Here is a 23,821-nt window from a genome sequence, read left to right as displayed (position 1 = left end):
GACAGGCAAGCCACACAGCCTTAGCCGAGACTCGTCTCTCCTCTGACCCCTGACCCACTCAACTTTTTACCTCCAAGCCCTCTCACTTGTGCCAAGCTTCAGGCCTTATGAAGGCATATGAAGAGTTGGTGTCATTAATAACCAAGGACTAGGGAAAAAGAGGTCATAATGTCCACTCTGTGACAGAACACTGATGTAAGTGAGTCGGGTAAGATGGGTGGGACCAGGGAACACAGTCCTTTCTTCTCTGGAGAAGCCTCATTCCTCACCTTCATCTCCATCAGGGTCTAGACAAACTCTGGTCCCGGGAGGGCAGAGGAATAAACTGCAGGGTCCCAGGGCCTTGAGACCCCTTGTTCTTGTCCATCCTTCTCCCCTGCCTACTTTCTAAGTGTGGTGAGCAGGGAGAATAAGCCTGCATGGCCCCCCGCCCTGCCCCAGGATCGAAGAGAGGGATCTCACTGCTCGGAGTGCCTGCTCCTTCCTCCTCCCTGCCTCGCCTCACCGTTTCCCTGGCTCTTCAGGACCTAGCGTTTTCATAGAGCTCAGCTACTTCCTTCCTCAGCCCTGGGAGTGAGCAGGGGTAGCGGGACAGGAGGTAGGAGGCGAGGTATTGTGAGAGAAACAGCTAGAGGTGTCATCTGTCCTAAGACCAAACAACTAAACAGACTAGCTGCCGAAGCACCATGGGCTGAGATGAAGCCTGCGTGCAGTCTTAGGCTGGGAGTTGCCTTGCTGCTTTTGTGGATGAAGTATCCCCACCTCCACAGGTGCTTCTGGAAGTTTGGCTGCTGGCCCCAAATCTGCAGATGCTCTGAGGCTGCTCACACGGTACCAGATCTGCATAGCCTGCTTCCACCAGCAGGGTGTCTGCCTGCTTTGCCTGGAGCTTCAGAGGGGCCCTGAAGACCCAGATGGAGTTGGGGACCACCCTGTCTCCAGAGGCCCTGGGGTCTGGGCTGTATCCTCTCCCTGGACCCTTTCTCTACATCAATAGGGCCCAGCCTCCTCTCTGTGCTAGAACATGGGGTGAAGTGGTAAGCGGTCTGTCTCTTCTCCATAGGCACAAATGCTAGGAAAACTAACCCAATTCCAGCTGGCCAAGGAGCTATTCCAGCTGATACCCAGGCCACAGCGATACCTTGAGTCCATCCCAATCCTGTGCTGTTCAGTGGAGAACTCGGGAATGGGAAGTCTTCAGAATACAGGATAACCATTGACCAGCTCCACACTGCGTTCTGGGAGGGCAGGAGGGTGAGGGTGGTGACCTCTGCGAGGCTGAGCCCGAATGCCTTCCTGACTCCCTTTCCTATCTCTGCACTTCTAGGCTCTAAGAACAATGTGGGCAATGGAACTTCCCTGCACATAAAGCACCTGAGAATGCCCACGACCTAGCAAGAACACCCACATTCTCCTGCTGCTGAAGTCTCCGGATCTAACGTGGGCTGCAGTGGTCCTGAGTCAAGCCGGAAAAGGGCATCTTTCCTCGGTCAGTGTGACTGGTGGAGGCCCCAGGCTGGAGTAGACAGCTCTCACTTCTTGGTCTAAGTGTTGCTCTTGCCCTCTCTCTGCAGTCTGATTGTACCCTCCCCACTGCCCTCACCCCCAACACATACCACCAGCTTTTCCTTCTCTACTTTGGGCCAGGCAGCTTTTCTGCCTTCAAGCTGCTGCGAGTCTCGAGTGGGGAGGCAAATGAGCAAAGGTAATTAGGTTGCGATGTAACTGTTGCTCTATCAAGCAAAGCATGGAGGCTGTTGAGAACAGGGTGCCACACTGACCAGACCCAGTGCTGCCCAGGAACAGGAACACTGCCTGGACTGTGACTCTGCTCTTGGGACTTCGGGGCCTGTACTAACCTCTATCAAAGAGAAGGCTGGGGCAGGGTGGAGGGAATGTGGATGGAGACCTCCGTGCTCAGCTCTGACCTTTCCCCCAGGTTCTGGAGATCAATCACACCATCCACAAGGGCATCCATGAGGACTGGCGCAGTTCTCATCTGCTGGATTCACTGCTCTGGGTATGGCCTGTTGCATGCGGCAAGGAGAAGGAAAGGAATCTCTGGCCTGATGCCCTGAGGCAAGGTCGGGTCCTGCCTGGGAGATCCATATTCTTTCCTTCCCACTTCTCCCATTCAGGTCTCTCCCTTTGGTGAGAGAGCTGATTCAAGAGGAGCAACTGGCTCCATTACTGGTGGGACCCTCTGTACAGATGAGCTTACTCTTGGTCGAAGAAAGTGTATGTTAGGCAGTTCGAGCAGAAAATCATCCACAAGCTAGAGAGTGAGAGCAAGACTGTGGTCTACACTTGAACTGAAGTCAATCTTGAGCTGAATATCTGGTGGGGAGGGGAGACCCTAGCCTGGGGTCTCAAGTCAGGGTGAGGGGCTTTTGAGGGTTGGATGGGGGAGGAGGAGCAAATATAGATTAGTTTTATTACTGAATGAAGACCTTGCTTGGCTGCCTCCAAAATGCCTTTCATCTGCTGGAAGCTCTCGCCCTTGCTCCCAGAAGGTATGTGGGGCTTACGGCCTTGGCTTAGGACCTACAGATAATGGTACTGAGAAGAAACTCCAAGGTAAAAAACAAGGTCCCTCTGTCAGCCTCTAAGCTAGAGAACCAGAAAAAGTAAGAAACTCAGGGATACCTTGTTTATCCCTGAGAACTCTTACATAGAAAAGGCCAGGAAAGGATTCTGAGCCACAGGGAATCCGACTAGAGGCAGGGACTGGCCAGCACCTCTGGGCCCCAGATTTAGCTCCAGAGGGTTTTCCACTGTAACTTTTTACAAAGCATCTGTGCCGAGTCCTACGTGGGTTTTGGGAACAAAGCTCGAGCAGTTGTGGACGGAGCCCCTTTCCCACTGTGTGGTGCGATGGGATACTATGGGGCCTGAGCCCCGGGGAAGCAGGCCTGGGGGACTGTGGTGCTGCTCTCAAACCCCCTCATTCTTAGCTGGGCCACAGCTCCATCCCCAGGCTTACTAAAAGGAATTCCAGATTGTGGTTAGAGGGCCAGAGGAAGTTCATGCCCTGCTCCTTCAAAGAAAACTGTTGTCTCTTAGGCTTTGAGGAAGTTGCCAGCAATAGGTCTGAAGCTTGTGAACCACGTCCACCAAGGGCCAGGCCATAAGTGACGAGTCCTGCCATAGTCCATTCTCCTTACTGCCTTGACACATGGCTGGACTTAGGGGACCAGAGTCAGTTCCAGCTGATATGCCCAGGAAGGGACACCCCAAGGGCATTAACCCCAAGCAGAAGGGGAATGAAGCCAGACAGAGCTTCTGAACTCAAGAGACTGACTTTAGCCAAAGGTTCAACTTGGTGTTTTTGGAGCCCCAGAACATGTTTTAAGTCAAGAACATATGATGGCTCCTCATTATCCATGAGTTCAAGTCTAGATCCCAAGGCCCTCCATGATCTCCCTCTCTCCCCGTCCAACCTCAGTCTGAACACACAGGCAGACCAGTCTTCTCACCAGTATGCTTAGCAACCCCTCCCAACTCCTCCCCGTCCTTCAAGGGCCAGTGGGTGTCTTCCTTCCTCGGTCCCTGGAATCTCTGCAGCGTTTCTAGTTGGCACACAGAGCTGTCTCTGACTCATCAATGAGCATGTCTGTTCTTGTCAATTGGACTCAAGCTTCCTGTGGAAGGGCCTTTGTCTTGTGTGCCTTCTGTGACCCTCCTCTGTCAGAATGCAGGCAGATGCTAAATTCATGCCACCTGGCGGGAATCTTCAGCAGTCTTCCTTGACAGATGCCTTTGATGTGCTGCCGCTGCTCAGCTACACAGTGGAGAACAAACGTAGACTCAGGGTTTATTGCTGAAGAGGAAGGTGACAGAGGGCGAAGTGCTGGGATAACGGGTTCTAGATGAGAGGCAGCAGACGCTGCCTGGCCAGGGCAAGGCCCCCCTGGGCGACCTCAGGCCAGCAGCAAGTGGGGTTTGCCTCATTCCCTGGGAGTTGGGGCCTTCCTGCAGACTTGCGGTTTCCTCCCCCGTCCTGGAATGCCATCTGACCCGGGGCTCCAGGTTGGGCAATGGAGCCAGAACTTTCTTTGGCAAACCTGCAGCTGTGTGGGGGGCCATGACCCGCTCTACAGACATCTGTCTGTCTGTGTGCTCCCAGGCTGTCCCATGTCCTGCCCTGGCAGTGGCTGCTATCTGGAGGCAGCTTGAGCAGCGCTGGGGCTGGGGCCCAGCAGGACTGGCCCTGGGGATGTCAGACTTTGAGTCAGGGACTCATCCAGCTTGCGGGTCTCGGCCTCCAGGACAGTGGCCTCAGGGGTCTGGGCGACGGCAAGAAGGGAGTGAGAAAGGCTGTGGTGCAGGCCTGCCAGCTCACGGCTCGTCTGTACCGAGCGGGCGATATAGTCCTGCTTCTGCTTCCGCTCCAAGGCCAGCTGGGCTCGCAGGACAGCAACCTGGGGGAGAGAGTAGTTGAGGGCCTTGAAGTTGCCCCAACCCTGCCCGCTCTGCCCCTGTGGCTCTTGTCAGACCAGGAGTTGAATCAACTCCACCACAGCCATGAATCTCAGGCTTTACAACGTTAGGGGCAGGGGCCCCTGGAAATCAGAATCCAGTGATTGTCAACCCTGGCTGCACAGGAGGCTCAAAGAGGGAGCTTAAAAACAACAACAAAACTATTCACCGACTTTTTGGAGGGGTAATTTACATGTAATAAAACGCACAGATTGTAAGTGTACATCTTGATGAATTTGATAATGTGTAATACACCATGTGTAATCACCATTTCAATCAAGATACAGAATATTTTAATCACTGCAGAAGTGCCCCTTCTGGAAGCTTTTAAGAAATATTCTGACCTAATTAGACTGAGCTGAGGTCTGAAAATCTGCATTTTCTCAAAAGTTTCTGAGGGGGTTCTAACGTGCAGCCTGGACTGAAAATCATTGATAGCTCCTTCCATTTCTCAGATGGGTATGCCGAGGCTGCCAGGAGGAGAAGTTACTGGGAGCTCAGGGCAGGTCCAGGACTAGGGTGAGGCAAGAGAGGCCCCTAGGGTGCAAAGTTTAAGGAGGCACTTCAGGTCAGTTGTGAGGGCCTCCTTAAATCCTACACCCACGCTGCCTCTCTTGCCTCACCCTAGTCCAGGCCTGGTCTCAGCAATTGCTCTGTATGAACTTAAAAGAATTCAAAGTAATGGCTTAGGTCTAGCTATATAGTTAGGCCCTGCCAGTCGTGACTATTGATTTCTGAAACAGGTTCAGAAATAAAATTTCCACAGTTCTAATTACTCCTGGGCCCTTAAAGATAGGGTGAACCTTTATATGAGGCCTGACCCTTAGGCAAGAAGGCACTTTATGCAGTTTCCTTGAGCTTGACCTGAGCTCTGGGGTGTGAATCCCTGGGGCTGGTGCCAGCTTTCTCTGCCTGGAGTGACGGCACCTGCCTGCAAGGGTGCATGTGAGGGCAGAAGAGGTCAGGATGCTTTTGCTTGTTTGTCTATCTTCCTAGAATCTTCTGTTTGCCCCTCAGCCCTGTTCCTTTTCCTTTCTCTTCCTAAGTAGGAACCCAGAGGTCTGGGGCCTGGTACGTGCTTTCTTCCCCACTCCCACCCTAAGCACATGGGAGGTTAAGTCCACTCAATATGGGAGGCTGAGCTGGGACTGGGTTCTTCTTGCCTCCCACGTGGGCTGAAGTTCTCTGGGGCAGGAACTATTTCCCATCTCCCTGCTAGGGGTACACAAAGGGCCAAGCACATAGCAGATACCAAAGCCTTGCTGCCTGAGGACACGGGAGGGGAAAGGGGCTTAGAAAGTAGATCCTTCCAGAACATACCTCCTTCTGCAGTTCAACCACCTGCTTGGCATCTGAGGAACACTTCTGCCCTCCTCTTCCATCCTGTGGGAGACAAATACCATTCCTATTGGAACAGGCCTTCCACTGAGGTTTGTGCAGGGCTCCTCACAATCCTGGGGACCAGGGCAAGGGCTGTGGGCCAGAACTACCTAAATCCAGATTGAACTCTATGGGGCACCACGGCCCTGGGGCAAGGAGACTCCCCAGAGGGACCAAACCATCCCACTGGGCAATGCCTGTGGAGACCTGACACTGAAAGTCCCAAAGCTTGGCTGGCACTGGCTTCTTTGAGGCACCTCTTCATTTAAAGTACACCACATACCTGCTTCGTGCTAGCCCTGGGTGTGAGCTAACGATGCAGAGAGGAAGGAAGACAAGGGGCCTGCCCTCGGGAAGCTTTCCTTAAACGAAGGGGGATGGGAGCTGGGAGATGGTCAGCCACCAGAAACAGTCTCTTCCTGCCAGGCCCCAGGGCTGTCTAGTGATGGGCGTAACAGCTTAAAGAGTGTTGGTTTGGGGAGTCTTCCCCCAAACCCTTACCCCAAAAAAGGACTCTGGGCCTAGGAAATACTACGGACCCATATCTTGTAAATTCAGTACTGCAAGGGGCAAGGAAGTCTAAGAGGTCCACAAAGCTGCTATCAAGCTCTTAGGCACACTGAGGTCTGGCAAACACCACTCAACACCATGCGCAGGTGACCAGAAGCCCCATGAGCCCTGCTCCAGGGAGTCTGAAGCACTGGTCTGGGGGCAGGTAGACTGGACGTCAGTGAACGGTTCCTCAGGATGCAGGGCTGCCAGCCTTGGATCCATCCCTACCCACTGAAGTTGGGCCTCCTTCCTGGGTCAGGGACAGACTGAGCAGAGCTGGGTGGGGCAGAACCTGGCCAGGAGGGGCTCCGTGGACTAGCTGAAGTGGCTTCTCCCCTGGCAAGGGTAGCCTGGGATATGCACTGCACAGGCCATTTCTAGTAGCTGGGTTTAGGCTCCCCTGAGGCTGCAGTCGGTGAAACATATAAACCTGCTGTGTGGGTGATGGCGCCGTGGCTTCATTGCTCTCAGGGACCCTCGTTCGCGATGCACGCATGGAATCCCTCTTCAGTTTCCTCCGCTCTCGCTCCACCTGCCAAAACATGAGTGAGAAATCAGGGCTTGGCTTGGCTGCCGGGCTGGAGCAGAGCCGCCTTTTTTGAGAGAAGACCAGCGTGAGTGCGGGTGTGAATGGGAAGGGCCAACAGTCAACACATGGGCTGAGGAGAGCACGTGCAGGGGCAGCCCTGAGGGCAAAGAAGGCTGCTAGGGCAGAGGAGGCAGGGCCAGCCACTCAGGCCTTGGAAGCGGATATGCACACCCACCAGACCCAAAGAGGGAGCTCAGGACAGGAGGACAGGAGTTACCGACCTGCTCCAGGGTGGTCCGCAGCTGGATGTTGTGGTGCTGCAGCCGGCTCCGGTCAATCTCCAGCCGCGCCACTGCTTCCTGCAGGTGTTCAAGCCTCTGTCCCCATAGCTGCTTCTCCTCCATCTCAGGACTAGGCTCAGTCTTTACTCCGGAGACCTGTGGGAGAGACCTGTCAATCTCACCTGGACAGCCCCTAAGACAGGTGGGAACAGAGAGAGGGCAAAGGACTAATCTGGCAGGTCTAGGCTTCAGGGACCCAATTCTCAGGGGAAGGGGGACAAGCCCCTGGACAGGATCTCCCTCCTGGGCCATCTTTTCCCACCAGGCCCCCAGCTCACCTCTCCCGGCTGTACGCCTGGCTCTTCTCTGGGCTCCCATTCTGCTCTGCTGGTTGGGCCTGGGCTGGGGAGTCGCTCCTTCTCCAGAGCCTGTCTGGTGAACTCCAACTCATCCTGGGTATCAAAGTGTACAGCAAAGTCACACCATGACAACCGCATATCCAGACCCACTCCACCTTCCATCCTCAGAAATAAACAGTCTGATGGTCTCATCAGGTTGTTTTATTTTTCCTGGCAACTCTGAGCTATTCCAGTGCAGAACCTTCATTGTCACAGATAGATAAAACAAAGGAGCAGAGAGGGATCTTCCTAAGCACACGTGGTGGGCTAGGACTAAAACCTGTCTCATTTTAGATCTCCTGTAAGCTAAGCGACAACTTGGAGCAGTAGGTATTGTGGAAAGAGCATGGACTCAGGAGTCACATAGAGCCAGTTACTATGTCACCACTTACTGGCTTTGATACTTTGGTCAAGATACGAGCTCTCTCCAAATCCTAACCGCCTCATTTGTAAAATGACTACATGGAGCACAGATCAAGTCCCCTTTAGAGAAACGGGGAAACTAGTGCTGGATAGTTTCTAGGTGCCCTCTGGTTCATAAATGGCAGTGGTCACATGAGAGACAGAGAAGAGGAACGGACGGTACACGTGTGGGTGGAGGCCGTCTGGGAGAGGCGCTCAGCAGTACGAGGCCACACTCCAGAATCAGCCTGCTGAGATCTAGTCCTAGTTCTGCCCTTTATTAGCTGGGTGACCTAGGACAAGTCACTTAACCTCTCTTATCTGCTGTTCCTCAACTATAAAATGAAGATAATGATTCCTATTTCTTGGGGTTGTTGTGGAGGAAAGCAAGAGTAACAGTACCTAGCATTAAAATAAAAAATGATGCCACTATGATGAAGGGCTGTTTCTGAAAGATGTCCTTGAGTGTTTTGGGAAGAGGGGAACCCTGCCCTGAGCTACATTACTGAGTAAATACTGCTCAGTAACCCAGAAGTGTGGGCAGGAAGCTCCCGCCCAGCTATGTATCTGACTTTTTCTGTGCCTGTACGAACAGGCCTGGAAACAGGAAAAGGGTTCCACATATTGAATGCCTTTTTCCTGTGCATTTTACTCATATTATCTCCTTTTGTACTCAAAATGGCTCTATGGGGCTGGTACTATCACTCTGTATTTATCAATGAGAAAACCAAGAGTCAGAGAAGTAAAGGCACTTACCTCCGGTCACACAGCTAATAAACTGCAAAACTGTATTTCAAATCCAAGAACTTGGCTCCAAAGTTCATAAATGTAACCCCTTCTCAGCATATTGCCTTTGACCCAGAGCAGAGCTTTTGGGCTTCCCAGAAGGCAAGTCCCTGCAGGGCTGTGTGTCTGAGATGAGGGAAGTGGTTCTCTGGGGCTCGGCCCGGGTCAAGAGGCCAGAATAGAGTCAACTTCCCAGGAAAAATCAGTTGGGTTCCTCTTGGCAAAAGAGACAATGTCCCTCTTTGTCCTATAGTCAACCCAGCTTTCCTGATTGTCCACTGTGTGCTGACCTTGTGCTCAGTGCTGGGTGTACAGATAACCAAGACATGGCCCCGACCTAAGGTTAAATGTTACACCCTAATGTCCACTTCCTTTGTCAATCAACATTCTATCTGGAGGAGCCCACTTTTCCTAACTACTAATAACTCCAAAGTCTCTAACTCTAGCCCCAATGTTATCCTTTAACTTCAGATCGCTTTGCAGACCTGCCCACTGGACAGGGCCCCTTGCATGTCCTACAGGTGCCTCATTCCATTTCCAAAATGAATTCACCATTCTGCTCCTCTGGCCAAACCTGCCTTTATCCCACTGAGCAGAAACCTGGGTGTTGTCTTTGATTTCTATCTTTTCTTTACTCCCTTCACCTCTTAGCCAATCAACTTCCAGAAGTCTATGAACCTCTAGGTCCACTCATATGTCTCCACTCACATTTCCTATCTCAGGTCACCATCTCCTCACTGAATTCCATTACAGCCTCCTAGTTGGTCTCCCCAGATCTACAGCTATTCCACACAGCAGCCTGAGTGACCTTTCTGAATTATATATATCTGACTGTGTCACTCCCCTGCCCCAAATCCTTCATCCACTTCCCACTACTCAACCAGCTCCTTAGCAAGCTGACAAGCCCTAAATGATGGGCCCCTTGCTGTCCTCTCTTCTCTTGCCAATGCCCCACCCTATGTCCCAAGCAGCCTGAATTCCCTCACAGATACTCCATGCTCTCTCCTTCCTTTTCCTCTTTCTCCTCCCTCACATGTGCTTGGCTACTTCCTTACTGGTCCCTCCAGATCTAATCTCAAACACCACTTTTACCAGAAGCCTCTTGGGACCCACCCCCAGGAAAGGTCAGGTGTCCCTCTAGTATGCTCAGAGCACACTAAACTTCCCCTATTCAGCACCAATAGTAACTAGGCACTGCATTGTAAGTGCTTTTCCACGAGACTGTGAGCTCCATGAGGACCAAGACTGTGGGTGTCTTACTCTGTTCGAACCCCTCTACACTTGCCCAGTAACCTGGGTCCCACTATGTTGAGGTGCTCATGACCTCAGCTTTCTCACACCCTGAGGTGTAGACAGCCACAAGCCCAGGCAGACCAGGCTCTACCCCCGCACTACCCGCAGAGTGACTCACCCGCAACCTCTGCTTTTCCGAGTCCCGCTCCAGGACAGAGGCTTGCAGGCACAGGGCTACCTCCTGCAGGCTGCTGACACTGGCCTTGCTCTGGGCCAAGGACAGCGCCAGGTCCTGGGCTTTCTCCCTCCACTCGATCTCCCTGGCCTCCGTCTGTCTCAGGGCTGCCTCGAGACGCTCCAGCTCCCGCTGCAGCCTGGGCCCTGAGGAATCAACTGTTGTAGATGGCTCCTCCGCTGAGGAGGCTTTGTGGCTGTGGGGCGAGTCCTCCAGACTCTTCCTTTGCTGGACCTCCCTCAGCTCCAAGATCTCCTCCTCCTTTTGGGCTAGAGTCTGCTGGAGCTTCCTCAGGCTCTCACGAAGGTCCCTCAGCTCTTCCTCTTCTCTCTTGTGCCATGGCTCCTGCTTCTCTGGGGTCACATCCTCTTGGCCCCTCTGGGCCAGAGACTTCTCCAGCAGCTGCCCCTGCTTCCTCTGACGTCTCAGCTCTTCATCCCTCTGGACAAGTGCCTGCTGGAGCTGCTGCACAGTCTCCTGGTGTCGAAGGTCCCGGTCCTGGATCTCACCTTCCTGCTTCCTCAGGGCCTCCTTCAGCTGCCGGGCTTGTGCCTGGCAGGAGTCCAGGGCAGCCTGCAAGGTGGCTGTGCTGGCCTCCAGGTTGCGGCTCAGTTCCGCCTGCCCAAGGAGATGCTGCTCTTTCTCCTGCAGGGCAGCCTGAGCCTTGCTGAGGGCCTCCTGCAGAGCCTCAGCCTGGCCCCGCGCAGCCTCCTCCCGATGCTGCGCGGACTGGCCATCTGCCCGCAGGGCCTCCAGCTCCTGGTCCCGTTCCTTGAGCACTGCCTCTGCTTGCAGCCAGCTGTCCTGCAGGGCCCTGGCCTCTGCCTCGTGCTCCTGGGCCTGCTCAGCACACTGCTGCTGGAGGGCCAGCAGAGCCTTCTCCTGCTCCCGAGACTCAGCCCTTAGGTCACCCAACACCTCCTCCAGGGCCTGTACCCGCTGCCCCTCCATAGCCAGCTCCTCCTGGAGCCTTCGTGCATGTTCCTTGTGGTCCTCAAACTCTGCCTGCTGCTCTTGCAGTGCCGCCTGGGCCTGCTCCAGAGCTCTCTGCAGTGCACCTGCCTTTTCCTTCACCGTCTCCTCCTGCCCCTGGGCCTGCTGCTGCTGCTGCTGAAGAGCCTCGAGCTGCTGGGCCCTCTGGGCCAGGGCCCTCTGGGCCTCTTCCAGCTGACCCTGAAGTGACTGCTCTTTCAGCTCCCCCTGTTCCCTGGCTTCTTGCAGGTGCCGCTGCAGGACCTCGATCTCCTGCTCCCGCTGGGTCAGGAGTAGGCTGGTCTCACCCACCTTCCTGTGTAGGCCCTGGAGCTGCTGCTCCAGCTGGTCCCTGTGCTCCTGAAGCTCCTGGATATGCTCCTGCTGGCACTCCACCTCCTTCTCCTTATCACGCAAGATCAGCTTCATGTGCTCCAGGCTCCCACGCTGAGCTTTACTCTGGCCCTTCCCCTCCTCTGCCCTCTCCTGCATCAGCTGCTTCTGAGAGGCCAGCTCCCGGCCTCGCTCTCTCAAGGCCAGCTTGATCTGTTCCAGATCCTCCTCTAGGATCTTGGTCTGCAGGGTCCTCTGATCTTCTAGGACCTGGATCCTCTCCTTCAGCAGCACCATCTCCTGATCCCTCCTCTCAAGGTCCTGAGTCAGACTCTCTTTCTGCCTCTGCAGCTCCTCGATCTGGTCTCGCTGGGATGTCACCTCCTGGTCCTTCTCCTGGAGCTCTCTTGCCAGGAGGGTGCTGTGGCTCTCCAGCTCATGGATCTGGCTGCCCTGCACCTGCAGCTCCTGGCTCCTTTCCTCCAGGTCCAGCGTAAGGTGGGTCAGAGCCACCCTCTGCATTTCCCTCTGGCCCTCCAGCTCTTCAATCGTCTTCTGCTGGCACTCCATTTTGTGATGGTTTTCCTCTAGTTCCAGGGCCAGGCATTCTAGGGTAACCAGCTGCTTCTTCAGATCCTGAATCTGTTCCTTCTGGGACTCAATCATTTGGGCCTTCTTCTCAAGTTCTAGAAGCTGATGCTCTAAGATGTTCCTCTGTGTCTCTTGATCCTTCTCGAGCTCTTTGATCTGCTCCCTCTGCAGAGTCAGCTTCTGCTCTCGCTCCTGAACGGCCAAGGGGAGATGCTCTAAAACCGACCTACACTCCTCCAGTTCCTGAATCTGTTCTTGCTGCAGATCCACCTCTTGGTTCCTCTTCTTTAGGTCTAGAGACAGCACTTCCAAAGCAGCCTTTTGCATTTCCCGCTGCTTCTCCACTTCCTGGATTTTCCCCTGTAGAGTCTCCACCTCCTGTTCTCTTTCAGACAAGGTCTGGGCCAAGAGAGCCAAATTCTCCTGCAGAGCCTTCCCCTGAGCCACCCTCAGCTCGCCCTGCTCCTGCAAGGCTTGGGCTCGCTCGCGCTCACTCTCCACCTCCTCGTTTTTCAGTTTCAGGGCTGAGCGTGCAATCCTCAGGTCTTCCTCCAGGATCCTGGTGGCACTCGCTTGTGCCCTGGCTTCTGCAACAGATGCTTGGAGATGTTCCACCTGGGCAGTCAGGCTCTCCTTGGCTGCCTGCAGTAACTCTCGCTCATTCTGGAAAACAAGATGCAAAACCACCTTAGACGACACTTTCCTGAATCTGTCACTCCAGCACAGGCCCTTCCTCTCCTTCCTCTGTGGCACCAGTGCTGTAAAAGATTTGGGCAAAAGGAACTGAGCATTCCACCTAGCCTGATACTATAAAAGAACACGCCTACCACAACCTAGGCTCTGCTGTGCTCAGAAGGGAAGGCCTGGTGCAAACGAGCCATCCTAGACTCTAGTCCTTCAGGGTAAGGGACAAAAATCTCAACCTCAATTCAGAAAAAAGTAATTGAAGGAGGATTCACTGAGGCCTTAATAATGGCCCTCTGGGACGTGGAGAGAGCCAGAGAAACTGAGACACTTGCTGAAGAAAGTTGGGCACTACCTATGGATGGAGTATGAGCATGGGCCAACCCGGGCCTAGGAGCTAGAGCCTGGGCCCTGAGACACTTCCTGAAGCAACCTCGTCCCCTAAACAAGTACCACCTTACCTGGGCTTCTATTCCCTGCAGCTCTGCTTGCTGTAGGCGACTCTGTAAGGATGCCACAGTTTCACGCAGTTCCATCAGCTCAGACTCTAGGGAGTTCTGTTTTACTTCCCACTTGGATTTCTCTTTGGGAAGAAGAGAGGTAGCAGAGCAAGGCCCATGATTGGGGGTGGAGGAAAGGAGGGATGTAGAGGCAGATGCAAGATGGGGAACAGAGTCAAAGGGGGAAAAGGCCAAGAAGGAGAGGATTACATCTAGTTTCACAGAGACATCACCCATCTGCCAGCTGCTCCTGTTTGTCTAGGCTCCCTGCTTCTTCCAAACACATGTATCTGCTGCCCAGCTCCAGCCCAACACTTCCTCATTATGCTCAACCCTGGATTCCAAACAGGGCTGAGAGCGATGGCATCGGAGGTCCTTGCCAGGCCCCAATTCTATGATTTTGCAGAGGTTCCTAGAGACCAAGGTTGGCTGGGTGCCCTCCATTTCTGCAGCTTTATGTGTGTGGCTCTCAGGCAGCGCTTTTGGATACTTTCAAGACCCAGACCCACTCCCCAAGTTGTCCTCTTCTCTGTAGTAGAGCCTTGACCCTAAAGACCCTCCCTTCTCCTTTCCTTTCCAAATAGTCACCACCCTTTCTAGCCCATGGCTGGCAGATTCCTCCTCCTTCCCATCTTTCAAACGAGCTCATAATCCTTCTGCTGTGAAAGGTCAATCATTTTGAGAACACAGTTGGGGATGACAAAATAATGTTGATAAATAATAAAAGATACAGAAGTTTCATAGTGTTCTCATAAGCCTGGCCTTAGGATGCCAGTTTTTTAATCTGTAGACAGAAAACAACAACAACAAAAAAAACGAAGGCCTAGCTAGCGACTTCCCTCAGTTCATCAAATCTGTTCCTCCTAATCCCTTCATCCAGGATGGCCCTCAAAGGCCAAGGAAAGCAGAAAAATAGTTTATTGGGGTCAACGCCCCTCTAAAGATGCCTCTGGGTATCGTCTCACAGTTGTGGGTAAGCAGTAAAGAGTGGCTGCTAGGCCTGATCCTGCCCTTCTGGGCTTCCTGCCTTTCCTCTCTCCTCCCCACAAATCCCCATCTTGTCCTGAGCTTCTCACCTTCCTGGTTCTGGGAAAGCTGTCTCTGCAGAGCCTGCAACTCTGTGTGGACCTGGCTCTTCTCAGCCTCTGTATCAGTGAGACGCTGTTCCAGCTTCTGGGCCTGATCCCTCAGATCATCCTGGGAAAGGAGTGGAATTCAAGTTCCTTATCTTCCACAAAGCTACCTAGGTCCAGGGCCCGAGCCCTCTCCTCCCTCTCAGTACCTCTGTCGGGCTCTGCCATTGTGGACCTACCCCCAGATTGCTGGATTATTTACCTCCGAACTCATGTGTATTTGGCTCCTGGAAGTGATGACAGGCTCTGCTCCAAGTAACTGGAGCCTAGGTTCCCCTTCTGACCCGCCTGTCTTTTGAGATGGACTTCCTGCTGAAGTCTCAGCCCAGGGCTGCCTCTCCTCTCCCTCAACTCTTACTTTAAACCTTAGTTCAAAGGTCACTGCTTCCTCCCTTCTGACCCTCCCCAAGTCAAAATGCATTGTCCCTTCCTCCTGTTACCATGATTTGCACCTGTTATTGAGCCAATTCATTCTATCAGTTCTGATTTATTTTAGGATGCAGTTTGGTTGCTCAGCCATGTCACGAGCCTTCTTAAGGACAGACAGCAGCTCTTTCTCCCTTTTGCCTCCCTAGCTCAGAGGGGCTGGCATACAGGTGGTGCTCAGTTTCTACTGATTTATAGGTTCACCGTGAGGTGGAATTTGCTGGACACTTAGTTCAGTCTTGGGCCTAGAATGTTCTTATAAATGGTAACCTCAGTGATCCCCAATTTGTTGTTTTTTTCTTGGAGGTCTTGGCACCAAGAATAATTCACGGCTGAGAGGAAAATGATGCAAAACAATACCATACACCTGTACAGGGTGTCATGGTTTACAGGGCTCACTTAAGACCCTCACTCATTTAATCTTCACAGCCCTGTGAGGCAGTCATGATTTGCCTACTTTATGAGCGAAACCAAGACCTAGGAAACCAGATTCTTTATCCGTGGTTGCCAAGTAGTAAGTGACAGAGGTGGAACTCATCCCAACTTGATGTCAGGAATAAAACAGGTCAAACTGCTTCACAAGCCTCTCTCGGGGAAAGTGAAGAGTTCAAGGAGGGAGAGCAGAGACACGTACCCGGGCCTGTTGAGTCTTCCGCAGGTCTTGGTGAAGCTTGTGGAGGGCAGATGCCACTGCCTCAGCTGAGAGAGCCGTCAGGAGGGGCCCTCTCTTAAAGAGGATCCTGGCTCCATTCTGGTCTGAAAAAAATGAGGAAATACCTAGTGACCTGGCTGCACTATGAAAAGAAAGAGCCATACCTCCCAGACATGGCCTTGGCCTTCCCACCCTTCCCATCTCTCCTTAAAGAACCCCTTCTCAGCAGTTCACTCATTGTACACTGTCTGCGTACCTGTGTGCCAGGCACCGTGATGGGCTCTAGGTAATGCCAGCTATCATCTGTTAGGCATTTAATAAGTGCAAGGAACTGTATGAGTGATTTTATGTCTATCCTCTCAACAACTCCTTAGAAAAATCCTGAGAGGTGGGTACTTTTATCACCCTCATTTTATAGTTGAGAAAATCAAGCTCAGAGAGGAGAGGTGACTTGCTCAAGAACATACCTCTAGCTAATGGCAGAGCTGGGGTTCAAACTCTGATTGAATTAACTGCAGAGTCTGTGAGCTTAGCCTTGATGCAGTATTGCCTAAGGAACTGCAGTCCCCCTCCTTCTCCCCTGGGAGCTGGGTCTGGCTTTGACCAAAGTTCCTGAGTGGCTGCCTCACCTGGCTCAGGGCCCCAGAGGGAGGGAGCAGAGTCTCCCCCGCCACTCAGCTCTGGCCTGCTCTCACAAGCAGACCCCAGGGCCTGCTGCAGGACAGAACAGAGGCTGGCCAGCTGGGCCTGGGCCTGGTGCCCAGGCTGCTGCTCTGCAGCCAGCGCCTCCAGCTGGCTCTCTAGGCTGCGCAGTCGCAGCTGGAGTTGGGCTGCCTTGGCTTCCTGGGCCCACAAGGAAGCCCGTAGCTGCTGCTCTGTTACTTGAGATGCCTCGAGCTCCTCCAGCAGCTGTGCTTCCTGGGCCAGAAAGTCAGCCTCCTTTTCCTTCACCTCCTGCTTCAGTAAGTCCACCTGCCAGGGAGGAAGTATGGTCACTCTGAGCAGGAAGTGAATACCCTCTCCTTGGACCCTCCCAGGCCTCACCCCACTCAATCCCATTGCAAACCTTGACTGGGGCTGGAAAGATTTCAGTAGACTCAGCTCTCCAGCAGGTAGAGATCTCTGGAATGAATGTTACCCTAGGTTGGACCTGCATGCCTACCTACTGACTCCTAACACGTGGACCTAGGCTATGCACATGGGCTCTGGCCCTAGTCCCCCTGACAACTCTGCCAGCTCCCTGCCATGATTAGAACTCTGCCTGAAACCCTGACACTGAGCCTAATAAGACCATAATAATGACCTAATAAGACAATAATAATGGTCACCATTTATTGAATGCTTACTGTGTTCCTGATGGTTAAGAATTATCATCCTTATTTTATGGATGAATAAAGTGATGTTCACACAACCAGGAAGGAGGAGAGTTGGGAGTCACACCAGGATGGTTTAACACCCAGACCTGGGTCCTCATCTGTAAGTCTACTGTCCAGCTCTTACCCCCTCATTCTTCCCCTCCTGGTTTCAATTCTCCTCTGTACACAAGGTCTGGGGTTCTGCTGTGTGCAGACCGAATCCCTGGAAATTCCCTTACTGCCGCCTACATGATGTGGAGTAATACTTGTCCCCGTGCTGAGTCCTGCCAAGCAGCCCAGGCACACCTGGCAGTGGCCGTGCTTGAACCAGGCCTGCATGAGCTCTGTCCCTGTGGGCACTATGTTCCGGGTTATTCTCAACTCTGGGTCAGGTTCCCAAGTGCCACCCCGCCCAGTCCTGGCTTCTCCTCCTGCTGGGGCAGCTGATGTCCCAGCATAACTGAGCAATCACCTCCCCCGAATCCAGGAGCAGGCTTCCATCAAGGAAGAGGGCTCCTAGTGGAGTGGAAATACCTGGGCACTGAGCTCTTTCTGCCCTGCCTGGGCCTCCTGCATGTCCTGGCGCAGGGAGCTCAGCTCTTGTTGTCGAACAGAGTCAGCTTCTTGTAAAACAAGGAGTCTCTGTTCTTTCTCCACCAGCGACAGTGTCAGGCTGAAAAGAGAGAGGTCAGAGGGCTATGCATTCTCTCAGGGAAAGAAGAACTACCTTCTCATCTGACTGCTCTGACACAGCATTAATAATTAAAATAGAAAGAGTAACAATAATGATTACAGTGTAACAATAAAAGCCTCCATTTATTGAGCACCTACTAAGTGCTCCCAGATCCTTCACACAGATGATATCTCATTTCAACTTCAGTATATTCTTCTCTGGCAAATTCTGGAAATATCTATATAATACCTCGAATTCAACATGTCCAATTCTGCCCATTCCCTCTGTACCTCCCTCTCCACAGTCATCCCTACTATGTTTCCTAACTCAGTGAATGGCACCTCCATCCACCCAGGGCCTCAGTTTAGAAGCCTTGACCTTGTCACAGTGGTCTCCCTCCATCCCACTTATATTTACTCTAAGACTACATATAACAGATTCCAGCTCCCCTGATGACCCTTAAACCCCTTCCCTCCCTGCCTTCCCCACTACCCGACTTCTGTCCAGTTTTAGTATCTCTTATCTAGACAACTGTCTACCTCCTACCTTGTCTTCCTGCGTCTAGTTTCATCAACACAAGGATTTCTCCTCCTCAGACTCTGAAAGCACCAAGAAGAGACGCTGCCCTGCATTTTGAGTGGTCTCATCTCATGCCTGAGTTTTCATGTCATGACGATCTCTTCTAATTCTCCATAAATTGGCTTGTGTCGATTTCCCTACTGAAAACCCTCCAATGGTTTCCGACTAAACCTAAAATAGACAAGCTCCTGGCTGTGGCCTGAAAGTCCTGAATGATACAGGCTCGTCTGGCTCCAGTCACATAGCATGTTCAGTTTCACCAAACACCCCCAGCTTTGATTCACCTCTGAGCCTTTCCACACAATTCCTATTCCCACTGCTTGAACTCCCCCACCCCTTTGCATGGCTGGCTCCATTTCATCTTTCAGTGGTCAGTCTAAAAGCAACCTCCTGAGAAATACCTTCCCTAACATCCTACCTAAAATAGATTTCCACCCCCTATCTTGTTTCTTTCTTCTATACCAGGTAACATAGTCTCCAATAATTTACTTTGGTGATTATTTAATTAACGTCTTCCCCACAAAACTATAACTTCTATTGAGGCAGAGAACGTACTGTCTTGTTTATCGCTATATCCCCAACCCCTGGCATAGTGTCTGGTATATGATGTGTATTCTCTAAATATTTACTAAATGAATGAAGTGTGAGCTTTAAAGACAGGGACCACGCCCTCTCCACACAGCTGCTTGTACAGCCCAGAGCTGGAGACATGAGAGGCTAGGTGATCTGAGCAAAGAATTGTCAACCTCACCATGACCCCTGGATACAGAAAGGCAAAAACCAACTTCATAGCCTGTCTAGCTTACCTGGCTTTCTCTCTCTCCAGCTCCTTCTGAATTCGGCTACACTCCTGGGCCTCTCTCAGCTTCTTTTGAACCTCCTGGTCCACCAGCCTCTGGGAGTCATCCTTGGAAACCAGCTGAGACTTCAAGTCTTCCACCTGGAAAGTCAAGGGCATGAGGACCAAGGGCAGGAGGCTGGTGCGAGGATGCTTCCCACCTAGGGCTTTAGGATCCTTCTAGGTTTACCATAATGGTCACCAGCCCATTTCCAAAGCTCTAGAGGTTCTGCCAACCCTTACATGCTGTTCTTAACCACCACCCTCCCTCAATACCATTCAGCCTAGACACCTGTCTCCCCAACCTCACATATGCTGTATAAAGGCAGGTACAAATAAAAATCTTGGCTGAATACAGCTCTGTCCAAAGGCCAAGCGACAGACAAGGGTATATATTTTTTGAAATAAGCAATTTGCACACCATCTTATACAGGATTCTGAGGAGGAAAAGCAATTAGAATAAGAAATCTGTCATATAAAAATATTGGCTCTACGGGGAGGAAGAACAACTGACACTCGGCTGCCCAGGAAAATCTGAGGTCTGTGGTCACTACTGATAGAGGTTACTAACTATTCCAGGGCTCTGGGAAGCATGTGCTCAGAGCACGCCTCACTCTTCCACTAAGTACTGGGGCCTCCTTCCCCCAAGCTCAAGGCTCCCCTCATCCTGTAGGAGGGAGTGGGAAAGCCTGGCTGTGCGAGGGCAGGGCTGTGGGTCAGGAGAGGGGAGGAGAGACCTGCTTCAGCAGGTCTATCTTATCCTGCAGCAAGATGTGGCCCTCGTCCTGGAGGGCAGCGAGGCGGTCCCGGTGCTGCTGAGCTGCCTTCTCCAGCTCCTGCTGAGCCTCCCGGAGCTGGGTCTGCAGCATCCCAGTGGTCTCCTGCGGAGGGAGAAGACAGCAGGTAGTAGAGGAAAACTTCCACTGGGGCTTTGGTCTTGAAATCCACGTTGCAGAAACTCATGTTGCATAAATACTAGTTTTTCAGTTGGGTTGGCAAAAGCTGAGGCAGGGCCTAGCTATTCATGTTGTTTTCATGATGCCCTACCACCTGGACTCCTCACTTCCTGTTCGCTCTCTTCCCTCATCAAGGGCACTGGCCCACCCAGGCTTTCTCAGTCAGGGTCCCTTACCTAGAGCACGGCTACAGCCTCCTGCTGGTTGCCCCTACTTTCACTTCACGCCACCACGCCCACATGCACAATTCTCCACTCAGAAACTAACTACTAAAAATATATGTATATATATATGAGAAAACATGTCCCACTCTGCTTTTTAAATACCACCCCACACTTTCCCTCTGCCCTTAGAACAAAATCCAAGCTCCTACCATGGCTGACAAAGGGCTCCTGCCTCCTATCTGTTCAAAACTGTCCCAGGCCCTTTCTGCTCATCCCAGGCCCTTACGACATGAGCTTGTCCTATTTCCTCTGCCTAAGCTGTTCTTCAAATGTCTGGCTTCTTTTCTTTTTAACAGTTTTATTGAGATTCAAGTTCACAGACCCTACAATTTACCCATTTAAAACATACAATTCAATGGTTTTTAGTTATTCACAGAGTTGTGCAACTGTCACCACGATCAATTTTAAAACACTGTCATCACCCTAGAAAGAAACCTTGTTCCCTCCCTACACCCCACCCTCACTCCCAACCCCTCACCTACTGTCTTTCTAGATTTGTCTGTTCTGGGTATTTCCTATAAGTGGGATCATACACTGTGTGGCCTCTTTAACTGGCTTCTTTCACTTAGCATATGCTTTCAAGGATCATTTCTATTGTTCTATGGGCCTGGCTCTTTTTAACCTTAATGGCTCAGCTCAAATGTCACTTTCTCAGTGAGGCCCTCCCTGATCACCTTATCCAGAGTGGCCTCCTTTGAATCACTCTCAGTTATATCATCCTATTCATTTCTTTCACAGCACTTATCACAACCTGTAATTATCTCACTTATTTTGTGTCTGCTCTGTCGCTAAAACAGAAGCTCTGGGAGGGCACAGACCCTGACTGTCACGTTCACTGTTGTGCCACACCTTTCTGTTGGTCAAGTGTCAGCACCTAGCCCAGAGCCTGGTGCAAAGAAGTGCCAAAGAACAGATAAGTGATGACTGAGTAAATCGATGCTCCCTTTTCCTCCTTGCCCAGGACCACCCTCCATACCTGCTCCTTTAACTTCTGAACCTTCATGTCCTGCCTCAGCCGCTCCAGTTGTTGGCTGGCATCTGCCAGCTCCTTCTGGGTCTGCAGCAGTGTCTCCAGGAGGGACACCCTCTCCTTCTCTGTTTCGAGTTGCATCTGCGGAGGGGCAGGAGGGCAAGGGCTTGTTGAGTCAGGGGTCACCATGTTCCCCCCCTAGGCTGCAAGCACACACCCGCTGCTCTAGGGCTTTTCTGGCAAGTGGGGTGGGGGCTGTGGGCAAAGGAAGGTCTGGACCCACTGACTGAGAACCAGGAAGTGCGAAGATTGCCACCGGTTTGCAAGCTGACAGGATGTGGTAAACGTCAGCCCTCCCTCAGGAAGTACGACATACAGCTGGCCCTGAAGCTAACGGTGCTGATCACCTGCTCACAGGCAGCAAAGTGGGTGGCTACATTGTCTTCCAAAAGCTCCTGCAGCACCACTCTTGGGTGTGGGAAAGGAAGTGGTCAAATGTGGCAGGGGCACGGGTTTGACGTGCAGCCCAGTCCGTCCAGCTTCCCACCTGGGACAGGGCACTCTCGGCCTCGGCCCGTTCTTGTTCCCTCAGCGTCCGCACGGCCTCTGTTTCTGCCCGCTGCTCCCTCAGCCTCGTTTCCAGCTCCGTTTTCTCCCTCTCCAGGCTCTCCAGGGCCTCACCCAGTTCCTGTTGGTGCCAGGAGCGCTCTCTGTCCTGGTTACGTGAAGGAAACACTATGAGAGCCAAGCAGGCGAGGAGAGGAGGCAGAGGAGGCAGAAGGAGCACTGGGATCTTGTGAGAAGTCTACTGCCCACCAGCTGTGCGACCCTGGGGTCTTGCTAAGCCTGCTTCCTCATCTGCGAGGTGAGGCTGATAATCCCTGCCTTGCCTACCTCATCAAATTTTATGAGAATCCAATGAGATTTATAAAAAAAAAGACACAATACATGTGTAAGTGTTTTCTAAAGTGCAACTGTCCCTAATGTAGGGTACCAGTATCTGTTATTTTAAAGCAACCACATCACGGTTGGTGGTTCTAACAGTGAACCAAGGTGGCAGACTTGCTCTTCACTGCCCACTGTCCCCTGCACAGGGTGGTAGGGTCAGCCTCCTGAAAAACCAGGCCAAGCCTGGCTAGCATGTCTCTTGCACTAGACAAGAGCATTAGGATGGGGCATCCTGGTACTCCCAGAGGTCCACCAGTGACCAAAGCCTTCCCTGACCTCCCAGACTAATCCAGCCCCTATATTAGGATCTCAGGATGGTGGCGCCAGGCTCTGGAGCCAGGCTGCCTGGGTTATAGCCTTTAATCCAACACTACCCATGTGACCTCAGTTAATTTCTATCACATCTCCATGTCTCAGTTTCCCCATCTATAAAAATGGGGATAACAACACTGTCCTCTTAGGGATGCATGGAGGAGTGAAGCAAAGCATGTGAAGCCCTTTAAGTGGTGCTCAGCACACAGAAAGCATTCAGTATGTAACAGCTATCTCATCATCACCTTTCCTTTAACGTGTTTACGAGTCTGTAGTTACGTGCTCACGGAGTGGGGATGCCGCTAGTGTTTCACCCGCTGCCAGCATCTTCTTGTGCAGCTTCCCATCCCTCGCTACACTCTGGCTGCACTGGCCTCCTTCAGGTCCTTGAGCACACCACACATCTCCAGACCTTAAGGTCTTTACTCATGCTTTCCTTCTCCCTGGACCGCTCTTCCCACCCACCGTCTCTCGCGGCTTAATGACACATCGTCAGAGACACCTTCCCAGACCTTAGACTCAAAACGGTCCCCCTTGTTACTCTTCTTCTCACACCTGGTTCTTTTTCTTCATAGAACTTCCACAATCACTTACTCATTTATGTATTAACTTTGTTTAATACCTACCTTCCCCCAAGACTTTAAGCTTCCCCCAGGACTTCAGACTTTACAACACGGAGAACTGTGTCTCCTTTGCTCTCTGCTGTATCCTCAACACTCAGCAGTGTGCCAGGCACACAGTAAGTACTCAACAGTGCTTGAATCAATCACATTTCAGCTACTGGACTGTTAAGGTACTTAAAAACAGCAATCAACAATGTCACAGTCATAGAACAGTTGGAAACATCAAATTGTACACTCTGGTTCAAAAATCCAACTGTGAGAATATGGGAAAGATGGATTTCAATAGTAGTAAGTGGTGAAAGAAAACTGACTTATTAGCTCAATATGAGTTAGAAGTGTGTTATGGCTACCAGAAGAGCTAATTCTGTGATGTCCAGGAAGTAACAGTCAAGGGTTGCTGGTTAGACTGTGGACACTGGTTCATGAGTGATGTGTAACATGACTAGAGGAAAGTAGCCACGTTGGTGAGGTATTTCAAGCAAATCTAAGGCTGACTTGTTTCAGCCTTTGTTTCAGGTAATAGATTTTGGCTCAACCAAGGAATAATTTTCTAAAAACTAGATTTATCTAAAAATAAGTGGGCAGCCTTGATGGACTACAACAGAAGCTAAGTAACCCTTGGAAGGGAAGATGTTGAGAAATGGTTAATCCCTGCTCTACCACTTATTAGCCAGGTAACCCTGAGTGACTTCTCTAAGTCTCAGTTTCCTAACTAGGTGGTGGTGTAGGCTATCTGAAATAATGTGAATAGCACTTGGCATGGGGAAAAACTCAGCA

General features: G+C 51.9%; 1 protein-coding gene and 1 long non-coding RNA gene across 13 annotated transcripts in view; one reads left to right on the top strand and one right to left on the bottom strand.

Annotated features, from left to right (window-relative positions):
• The first annotated feature begins 255 nt into the window (after positions 1 to 255).
• On the top strand, positions 256 to 2,443 carry LOC140687420 (uncharacterized). Of its 2 annotated transcripts, XR_012061702.1 has the most exons (3): positions 256 to 1,037; positions 1,328 to 1,489; positions 1,940 to 2,443. It is a non-coding gene; the product is annotated as an uncharacterized lncRNA (long non-coding RNA). The 2 variants fall into 2 exon arrangements; XR_012061701.1 differs by lacking the exon at positions 1,940 to 2,443 and having other exon boundaries at positions 1,328 to 1,548.
• An 837-nt stretch (positions 2,444 to 3,280) lies between these two features.
• Positions 3,281 to 23,821, bottom strand: part of CEP250 (centrosomal protein 250) — a 46,128-nt gene continuing 25,587 nt past the window's right edge. For all 11 annotated transcript variants that reach the window (XM_072944108.1, XM_072944107.1, XM_072944111.1 and 8 more), the window contains 15 exons: positions 21,709 to 21,876; positions 21,168 to 21,302; positions 19,749 to 19,892; positions 18,980 to 19,113; positions 17,456 to 17,594; positions 16,196 to 16,538; positions 15,549 to 15,670; positions 14,432 to 14,552; positions 13,317 to 13,438; positions 10,219 to 12,834; positions 7,560 to 7,673; positions 7,222 to 7,377; positions 6,842 to 6,943; positions 5,800 to 5,862; positions 3,281 to 4,421 (listed from right to left, as the gene is read on the bottom strand). In XM_072944108.1, the coding sequence (XP_072800209.1) occupies positions 4,158 to 4,421; positions 5,800 to 5,862; positions 6,842 to 6,943; positions 7,222 to 7,377; positions 7,560 to 7,673; positions 10,219 to 12,834; positions 13,317 to 13,438; positions 14,432 to 14,552; positions 15,549 to 15,670; positions 16,196 to 16,538; positions 17,456 to 17,594; positions 18,980 to 19,113; positions 19,749 to 19,892; positions 21,168 to 21,302; positions 21,709 to 21,876 (4,743 nt within the window). In that variant the 3' untranslated portion in view covers positions 3,281 to 4,157. The remainder of the gene's footprint in view (positions 4,422 to 5,799; positions 5,863 to 6,841; positions 6,944 to 7,221; positions 7,378 to 7,559; positions 7,674 to 10,218; positions 12,835 to 13,316; positions 13,439 to 14,431; positions 14,553 to 15,548; positions 15,671 to 16,195; positions 16,539 to 17,455; positions 17,595 to 18,979; positions 19,114 to 19,748; positions 19,893 to 21,167; positions 21,303 to 21,708; positions 21,877 to 23,821) is intronic.

This window comes from Vicugna pacos, chromosome 19 (assembly GCF_048564905.1).
Source record: "Vicugna pacos chromosome 19, VicPac4, whole genome shotgun sequence".
NCBI classification, from domain to species: Eukaryota; Metazoa; Chordata; class Mammalia; order Artiodactyla; family Camelidae; genus Vicugna; species Vicugna pacos.
The sequence above is the reverse complement of the archived record's forward strand: the minus strand, read 5'-3'. Positions and strand labels throughout refer to the sequence as shown.